This window comes from Gymnodraco acuticeps, unplaced genomic scaffold (assembly GCF_902827175.1).
Source record: "Gymnodraco acuticeps unplaced genomic scaffold, fGymAcu1.1, whole genome shotgun sequence".
NCBI lineage: Eukaryota > Metazoa > Chordata > Actinopteri > Perciformes > Bathydraconidae > Gymnodraco > Gymnodraco acuticeps.
In genome coordinates, this window is record NW_022992126.1 from 2,179,750 (window position 1) to 2,189,936 (window position 10,187).

Here is a 10,187-nt window from a genome sequence, read left to right on the forward strand (position 1 = left end):
TTGCTTGTGCAGCAGATATTAGATGTGGTCATCAGTGACATCAGGGAGCATGGATACATCCTTGTTACTACAACAACACAAACACAGGCTGTATGAAGCAATGGGTGTATGAGGCAAACCAAAGCTAATGGACTTGCTTGTCTGTTTGTGTTCATCTGCTTCCTGTTCCATGCTGGCAGCAGAAATGAACAGTGAGCTGACTGAGTAACTTCCTTATGTGTCTTTTTTACTAAATTGTTCAGGGAACTAAGACTAAATCTCAGGAGCTCTGGAAACCCATGTGTATGAATTGCAAAGATGTGGTAAAGAAGGAATTCCTTTTGTTTGCAAACTTATGTTTTTGCAAACTTTGATGTTTGTCGGGAAGTAGATCATAAGAGGCAGAGAACCAAAACGCCCATCTTTGAAGTACTGCAGCTAAAAAAGACATTTTCGTACACCAAAACTATTGGTAAATACAGTTATTTTTAATTGTGTTTTTTGCTTGTCAACGAGTCAGTACTTGGGTACATTAACTATCATTTACATTTTAAATGAAAGTCCTTACTCTGGGTCTAAACTGCATTATAAGTTATAACAACCATTATGTGCACCTAATATGCATGCATTCTGAACCCATTTTATCTCTGCTTCTGTTTCAGTAGTGAGCAACACCTGGTGCAAACTGCATCATGGTTGTTCATGAGCCATTACAAATCTGACTTAATTAGGTTTATTCAAACATTTTCTCAAAACCTTCTATAGTAGCACCTCACAGTAGAGAGGGGCACACAATGTGTTCCAAGTAGACACATTTGTTGGAGTTGGAAGAGATGAAAGAAAAAGAAAGCTGGGAGAGAGATTCTGGGCTGAGGTAGTCATTTGGAGTCAGGAGATTGATGTCTGGAATCAGGGAAATGGCAAGGTAAGAAGACAGAAACGAGACAAGGGAGAGAAGAGAGAAGGAGGAGAAAAAGGATCAAGATGGATAAAGGCCCAGAGGGAGAAGAACAAAGTGGGAAGAGAACGCCAGGCTGAGAGACAGGTAGGCACAGACAAGAGAAAGGGAGATGCAGTGAGGATACGGTGCAAGCTGCTGATGGAAAGACAGAGGAGGGAGGGGGCAGGGCAGCGTGCATTCACTGTCCTGCTGTCTGATTGGACGAGGCAGCGTCAGGCGGGCCGACATGAATTTAATCAGAGATGTGCGTCACCAGCTGCAGTTCAAAGCCAACAGCCAGGCAGATACTGCTGGAGGGCTCTCTCTCTCTCTCTCTCTCTCTCTCTCTCTCTCTCTCTCTCTCTCTCTCTCTCTCTCTCTCGTTCTCCCTCCCCCTCTCTGCATGTGTGTTTCACTAAAACTTCATCGGTCAAAGGGGGTAAAAACAATTGTGAAACTGTCTTTTTTGTGTCTTGAACTTTTGAGGAAACACATAGAGGCCCACACGTTTATACACGTGGAGATTTGCTTATCTTTAGGTATGACTAGAAGAAAAACAGGTTATCCATATAAATAGTTATATTTTGGCTTTGTCTGCAAATTCAAGTTTCTTAAATGTTTCTGTTTGTTTGTCAGAAACAGCAGCTAGGCAGCCATCTGGATTATTGTTGTGCTCACTGAGAGCCCTTTTTTCCCACTTTTCCACAAGATTTTGGCAGACACATTGAATACCTCTGCCCTCTGAATTCACTTTAACCTCCAGTGTGGCAGATTTGGCCTGTGTGTTACTTTGTGGGTCATTGCCAGCACTGCAGTGCAGGCCTGCTATAGGAATAGTTATGATGCTGGACAGAGTGAAGCTTTAATGAAAACATAATTTCCATGCCATCAATTTGCCACTATTTCATTGTTTGAAAGAAAAAAACATCCCCCTTCCCTCTACACACACTCACACAACCTGTGTCCCCTCGTCTCTCTTTGCTCCCCTGAGTGAAGGCAGTCTCAGCTGTTGTGTAGAACAGGCATATCTATCTAGGGACTAGAGAAAACAACATCATCAGCTCTATTCATCATGCATTCAGCCATGGACCAAGAAACTGTAATTTACGGCAGCTTTTAGGTCACTAGCAGTTGGCAGGCATTATGAAAGCAGCTGTTTGTGCGCAGCAGGAACCTCTCAGGTAGAGTGGTGCCTAATCAGACCTAGTTCGGTTTCCTCCTAGGTGCATGCAGCAACAGACTCTCCAGCTTAATAAAGAAGTATTCAGTGTATAGATCAGACGGTGTGTTTTTTCCTTCTCTCAGCAACGTGGGGAGGAAATGTTAGACAAGCCAATCTGGTTGGTGCTAGCTGTCCAGATCCTACTAATAATAACACCTTTCAGGCTAACACTCAGTTAGATAGCTGGCTGGTCACTTCAACCACAGGGAAAGGGCCAGGCTGAGGCCAAACCAGCAGGGAAAGGTGTGTGTGAGAGTGTCCTTGTGTATGTGTGTGTGTGGGGTTGCAAGAGAAGACTGTGTAATGAGGAGGAAAGGAGGTGTCTATGTGTTTATGTGTGTCTGTGTTCAGTCAGCAGAAAATAATATGACCTTTTCATAGAGTGCGTCTGGGCCGGTAACATATGTTGGCTCAAAAGCTGCATGAGGCGGTTAACTTAAAGGGACAGTCCACAGCACCATACAGTGCATACAAATGAAAAACACCTGCAGAATGCTATACAACAAATACAATACACAATGTCATTTCTGGAGACTGCATGAACTGAAAGTAAAACATGACTGCTGTGCAATCTGTAAACATCCTCCCCATGCATATGACCACTCCATCACATACTGCTAGAATATAACTTGAGATTAATTTTCTACAGGATTTCCCTCTTACAAAAAGTTTGAGTTACTATTTTTTTGGAACAAGTTGTCAGATATCAGCCAAATGTAATATCTGTTATACAAAGGACTAAAAGAGTTGACCCAGACATTAATACCTTGCTACCTGCGTGTGTCTTTCTGTCTGTGTATTGTATCCATCCAGTGCCAGACCCTGCTCCCACTAAGCCCAGTCCCGGCCCCCCCCACCACTTCCACCCTGCCAGCCCTACGCTGCCCCTCTCCTCCTCTTCTTCTTCTTCTGGCAATGGCAAGCGCGCCTCCTCCAGTAGCCAGCTCCAGACTCAGACCCCCCCTCAGCAGCAGTGCCAGTTGTCCTCTGCCAGTGCTCGCTACCCGCCCAGAGAGGTGCCACCCCGCTTCCGCCAGCAGGAGCACAAGCAGCTACTGAAGAGAGGCCAGCCACTGCCTGCAGGAGCCCTCAGCGCTCTCACCCTCTCCTCGTCCTCCTCCTCCTCTTCGCCCTCATCATCTTATTCTTCTACGACTACCGGCAGCACATCCCCAAACTCTGCCACGTCCGCTGCGAACAAACGCCACCCAGGTTGGTGTCAATACAGTGAACACAAAATACCCTGGATCATATCCTGATTTCAATTTGTCATCCCTTTTTTTTTTTTATTTAAAGCTTTTGTGGTGGCTGTGTGCAAAATGTTCACCTTTTTAACTTCATACAAATCGATCATTTTGCCTCATACTTCTCACTTTGACTTCTCCAAATGTTGTGAAATTGGCTTGGCAGAGAGACAGTGGTATGCAAGGCAGCATTGAGACATTAACTGCATTATGGGCATAATACATGATGGTGATTATAATTGTAGTTTAAAGGCACACTTTCACTTCCTGTCAGTGTACATAATGATGAGCTACAGCAGCTCCTAAATTATGTAGGAAGCTGACCAATTTGAAGCCAAATTAAAATGTAAGACTCAAGTCTACACTAATTTACAAATGGCTGCTACCTCTGCTTTTCAATGTTTCCCTTCCTTGGCATTCTAAACGGATTCAGATAGCTTAATGCGTGTTTCCAAGGGTCTGTGCTATTAGTGTGCTGGTCTGGATCCCGGTGCTTTTAACACCAGGAATAATAACGGTAAATTATTTAAAAGCCTTGGAAAAATCTTGTTTAGATTTTTAAGTCTAATTGAGAAGAAAATAGTTAGTGCTAGACTCAGGGCCACACACACATTAATACGCACACACTCTCTCAGACTTCTGTAGCCAGCGGTAATCTTTTAATGAACTCACCGGTGGCCCCTAAGATCACTAATACTGAACCTGCCTTAAGGTGCTGATTGTGTGGCTGCTTGGGTGTATTTATATGCAAGTAATGGGGTGATAAAAGATGGCTATGATTTATTTATATCATTATTGCATTTATTTTTCTCTCAGTTTATTGACTTCGGTGTTTCTTTTCGCTTTCATGCGCGAGATGTTTTGATTTCTGTAATCATTATTTCTGCTTTTTGCAAGGTGTTCCTTTGTAAACCAATCACAACCATCTGCTTAATAATGTCAACAGACACAAAGATGCTCCTCACATCCTCTAACACAACACTCGGTCTCTCTGTAGGAATAGATGCAAAGATATTTCTGTAGGATGCCACGCAGTGTTTTCATGTTCAGGTTAGCAGGAGCTTGCATGAGAATCTGCTCTCATCTTTGTTGAGCTTCTCTTCTCTCCAGAGTCCTTTTTATCTTTCTCTCTTTTCATCAGTGCTCCTTTGCTACTCTGTTCTGCCTTTCATTACTGTCTCAACATTTGCTGGAACAACACCAGGTACTCGGTAAATAAATCTGCAGCAGCTGTGGTGCAAGGCTTGCTAGTCAGCAGCCATCACAGAGGAAACCGGTCCTAGTCTTCGTCTAGTCACTGATGTGCTTGTACTTGGGCCTATGCCACTAATCCCAGCTCCAAACAAATATGGAGCCTGAATATGTTAAGAGTTCTGTGTTGTGTCTTGTGTATTTAGTAGTCCATATGATGAAAGATAAATAAGACTGAATTATACAGCTTTCTTTGAGCCTTTCACAAACAACATTTTAGTAATAAGTAGGACCACTCTGCAATACCTATAAGCCTTCAAATTTAAATAAAGTAATGGCTTCAGAAAGCTCGCCTTGTTCAGTTTATTAACCTATACTGTCCTTATAATCGTCATAGTTCAGCGCTGGTTATCCTGTTTATCCTTTACCTCGCCCTGGTTTTCCCAGGGGCCTCTCACTGCCTGCCCAGCCTGTTCTATCCTGTCTGCACCAGTAATAGCCGCAAGCTAGTGGCCCTGTTGTTGCAAATATTCTGGCGTGCATAATTTAAAGAGTGGACATTGTAGTTAAACTTTCTACCCTGTGCTAGAAGGTTAAGGCTTTTTGCTTCATTTACACAAACTACTACTTTTGTATTAGAAGAGCATGAAAAATAACCTAAAAATAACATCTTATTTTTGCATGATTTCTATGTTTGGAAGACTACACATTTGCAATTTGTGTTTTGAACTTATTCATCCATTTAAACAAAGGTCATGCAATTAAGTTGATCTTCAAGTCAAGAATTATGTACAGCATTATCTTACGCAAGAGAATCATTTCTGCCATATTATGAATCTAAATGTCTACTTTTGTCAAAATCCCAGTATCATGTTCATGTATTATTTAATGCAGCCTGCCTGCAAATACACACACGTTTACTTCCTTAGTGTAACTGTAAGTGAGGGATGAACTCTGTTTTGAGGACATTGTTCTGACCTCTCTGGGGAGGTGACTGTGGCCCAAAGGGACGTGATAATGTTCAAGCAGGAACTTTTTCACTTGTGCACATGCAATCACAAACACATGTGGATAGATGTAGTGGATACACATCAGGAAGAACACACTAGTCTGACCTAGTTGTGTCCTCTCAGATCTGTGTCTGCCTTGCAGGCCAGCTGGCTCAGGGTTTAAAGGGTACACTACACGCACACGCATGTTAGTTCATACTGCAGTATTATTCGATATACAGTATATGCTTAGGTGCTTAAAATTAATTAATTTTGACCCATTTGTTTCGTTGCTTTCCTCTGTTTGGTTCAGAACAATCCTACTGATTTAATTTAGAAGCCCTATTAAATGTAATTGTGTGTGATTTATAAGATTCCAGCAGGAACAGCACACACACCGCCCCATCCCCAAAGTCTGAAAGGCAACCCCCTCTAAATTCAAGGGCAGTCACACCACTCCCACCTAACCTCCGCTTTCCAAACCCTTTTTGAGTGTCCCCAACAGCAGACAGAGACCCCCTGTCCCCTCTCCCCTCCCTGCATCACCCCCACCATCCCAGTCTCTCCAGCTGACTGGGGACCATTAAGTAGCCGTCAGCCAGCAGCCGTCCAGACAGACTCCCCAGTAGCAGGTGCTTGAGTGGGGGTCTCTTAAGACTGTGGGAACTGCAGCCCAACAGCTGTTTGCTCGTCACCCAGACACAGCTTATAGCCAGAAGGCACTCTGCCGGGTGCTGCTAAAACACTTATCCCTTTCACTTGGGCTCTCTTTGTTTTGCAGGTAAAGCAGTCAGGCATTGGAGCATATCTAATTTGAGTTAAATGTGGAGATGGAACAGAGTGTCGCTTTAAGTTAAAATGGGTATTTTGAAATCGTTAACTAAAATATAGGTTGTAATTTGAAAAAATCGAATACATTTTTTAGAACATGTTATTTTCTTCAAGTACTTTCTTAAGGAAAGGCAGATCTGCCTCATCAACCTTGGTACACTTGAGATGTAAAATAACCTCCACTTAAATCTTGTATGTTTTAAAATCATAATCACAAGAGCACTTTGCCATAATGAAGCCGGAGAGGTATAGATTGCCCCATGTGAATGGCTGTCACACACACACACACACACACACACACACACACACACACACACACACACACACACACACACACACACACACACACACACACACACACACACACACACACACACACACACACACACACACACACACACACACACACACACACACACACACACACACACACACACACACACACACACACACGTGAGAGAACCCCCTAGTGGCTTAATTAATCCAGCCTCTGTCAGGGAAACCAGAGAAGTCACAATGATCTCACTCTCCCTTTTTTTCTCTTCTCTAAGCAGAGGTATACAGACATGAATAATGAACTTTTTAAAGCCTCCTGTGACCATTTCCTTACTCTTTCTTTTCCTCCCTGCTTCCGGAGAAACAAGTACATGCTGTCTTTGATCCGAGTGGGCATAAAGCACCCCTCAAAGAGAGATGGAGAGGGTCTATTTGGGGACAAAAGACTACTAAATGTCCCCTCTGGTTCTGGTGTTATGTCATCCCACGTTTTGCAGTGAGAAATCGAAGTGTAGTCTTGCGCTCACAGTGAAATGAAGGATTCCAGTTTTTGTCTCACCATCTCTTATAGCCTGTTCATGTATGTTCTCCCACTGTCTCCCTTTCTTTTCCCTTGCCACTGCAAGTGCCAACCCTTCCCCCAATACTTTCCTCCATCTTTCCCTACAACTCTCTCTCTTGCGCTCACCCTGCCCCTCATTTAATTTAAAGGGGAGGAGAGGCATTTCATTATTGGCTACCTGCCCATTTTCTATGATGGCAGCTCGTTTCAATCTCGAAGATCTATGCGTATCTTTGTTTCAACTCTGAAACCTCGAAGCCAGCCTGCCAATGTGTTGTTGCTGTTGTCTCTCACTTTTCGAGCAAAAATAATGCGTGCGTGCTCATCATTAGGAATTTGTTGTTATTATTATTTCTCCTATGAAGAGATCAAGGCTGCATCTTCATGCATAGACTCGTATATACCAAAAGAAAGAACCTTGCTCAGTGTTGGGTGCATGACAAGCAGAAAGGGAAAGGAACCCGTCGTTTTTTGAAACCCTTTTCATTCACAAAGGATAATAGGAGCCTGCCCTCCTAATTGCACGCAGACTGAAAGCAGCACCACATAACTGACACATGATTGCAAATGGTGGATGGAAATAACTGTCCCCTTTTCTTTGTTTTTCATGTTGAGCTTGCTCTCGTCTCCCCCTGCTATATCGCTGCTTTGCCAAGAATCAGTCAGACCTTTCTATTGGAATGTCTGGGGAGGGAGTCAAGGGCGAACAATCAGTGCATGTTGAGGTGAAAGCAGAGAGGCTGTTCTGCATTAGTCCATACAGGCACACAGCATGTACACATTTAAAGGGGTAGACTCAATAGCATTAGCACCAATGATGTCTAGAGAAAAAAACAATTCAATAATTCACATCAAATATTTATTTGGTCGAGCTTATAATGTTACATATCTGCACACATTTTCTATATACACTGCACACAGTTCCACTAATGCCTGCACATAATCCACATACTATTGGTTTAAGAAACAACCGGGTAGCTAGCTTGCAGACATAGAAGACATCTGTGTAATGGCTTTAAAAGAGTGGCGCTGGAGCACCTCTTCTCAGGTATTTTTCCACTCTCTCCCTGGATGACCCCTTTTTGAGAACACAGGCAACACACATTCCTTTCTATGTTTTTTTGTGTTAAATGTTGGTTTGTTGCAGTGTCTGTGACAGGAGTGCTAAAGAGATGGCTGCATTCCAGGCTTTGATGCACTTCTAATGTAACAAGAGAACATTTGCAAATATAACTGAGAGAAAGATAGATATTTGATTTATTTCTTCACACCCACTGGCCTTAGCAGGCATGCGCCACATTCAATAGACTTGAAATAGTTCCAAACCAGGCTTTGTTTAAGAAGATACACATAAATCACTATGTTGGTGGAAGTCCAAACAAAAGAAAAATACATTTAGATTTATTTAAGAAAAAGACTAAGTGTACATACCTGAGATACATTTAAACATATAATGTTGTCCTTGTACAGAAAATGCCTTCAGTTGACTTCAATGAGTTCAGCTATAGTGAAATCTCGTGCACTCAATAAATATTCACTACTTTCCTATACGCAAAAATGAACACTATGGATGTCATCCTTCACTTTATCCATTATCTTTGACACTCATATATAATGGAGTTACATTCTAAATCCCTGAAATATCTTCTACAATTATTCCTTAAAGCTATATTAGTTTGTTGTCACTTAGACACCAGGCAGCAACAATTGGTAATCAAGCTTTGATTTAACAGGTTTATGTGTAAGCATTACTTTAGTTGTCTGGACTACTATTGACATTTTTCATACAAACCCAAATCAGGCCTTTTAACTTTGACGTTTTATTTGTTTATTTTGTGGTCTACTTATTGCCAAATGACTGCATACTGGTGTCTGTACGTACGTGCGTGTGTGAGCCATCACTCTGATGACACTGTGCGATAAGGCTGCCTGGGGAGTGAAGATAAGTGTGTTCAGATGGAAATTGCATTCACAGCCACCGAGTGGTGTGTTGCACAGTATCTTAAAGCAACATATCTGCGCGTTTGTGTGTCAAACAAACAGACTATCCAGACTGGATTGTTTTGACCACTGGGTCTTTATCTCATGATGGATAACGTATAGCTATTATGGAAATCACAGCAACGATCTGATTGAAACTAATGGAATAGTAATGGGAGGTAAAACAGTTTAATAACCAAAGAAGGGAAATGTTTTACAAACACAGCCTGGGTCTTCTAATTAAAGGTTAGTGAGGCACGGTTCCTGTAGCAGCTCAGGAGGGTAGCCAGAAATGTATTATTGTCTAATAGACTTCTAATGCTTGTTGGAAAAGACTGAATGTGTTGTATATGGTCTGGCATCACACTGTGCTCATGTTTAATGCATTACAACCATCAAAAGATATATGAGGCATGTATTTTGTCATAAGGAACTATATTTGCATTAGAAGACATTGTATTTACAGTAATGTGTCTGCTGTTTCACTACTAAGACATCAACATTTGAGAAATGTTTAATAACACTCATACTGGGATAAATATCTAGCTTTCATGCACACATATTAGTTGGTATATGATACACATTAATTTTCCTTTCTCCTCATAAGTTATTTGATGAATATATCCCTTGATAGCCTTTGTTATCCTGTGTTCTTTTTGTGTGCTCCTAGCTGTTCTCATTGGTTTTCGGCCCATTACATGAAGCTGGCCCAGTGGTTAGAATGTTTGCATGCTGGATCGATACTCTCCCTTCTCTCATCCACTAGCATTAATAAGATAATTGATTAGCTGCCTCCCACTGATAGATTACCCCTTTACAGCATTGAATCAGTCTATAATTAGTTCCCCCTCTTATGGGATGCTTTTGTGCCAAATGAAATTGCTTTTGTGCCATGTTGGTAAGGGAACTGTTGAGAATACTTAATTTTGATCATGCTTAAACCGCCTTTAATTTGTAGGACAACATTTACATT

At 42.0% G+C, this 10,187-nt stretch overlaps 1 protein-coding gene across 5 annotated transcripts in view; it reads left to right on the forward strand.

Annotated features, from left to right (window-relative positions):
- tnrc6c2 (trinucleotide repeat containing adaptor 6C2) overlaps positions 1–10,187 on the forward strand; it is a 54,919-nt gene that overhangs the window by 19,773 nt on the left and 24,959 nt on the right. For 4 of the 5 annotated variants that reach the window (XM_034203328.1, XM_034203330.1, XM_034203331.1 and 1 more), the window contains exon 4: positions 2,955–3,353. The exons of the other annotated variant lie outside the window; for it this stretch is intronic. In XM_034203328.1, the coding sequence (XP_034059219.1) occupies positions 2,955–3,353 (399 nt within the window). The remainder of the gene's footprint in view (positions 1–2,954; positions 3,354–10,187) is intronic. 5 annotated transcript variants of the gene reach the window in all.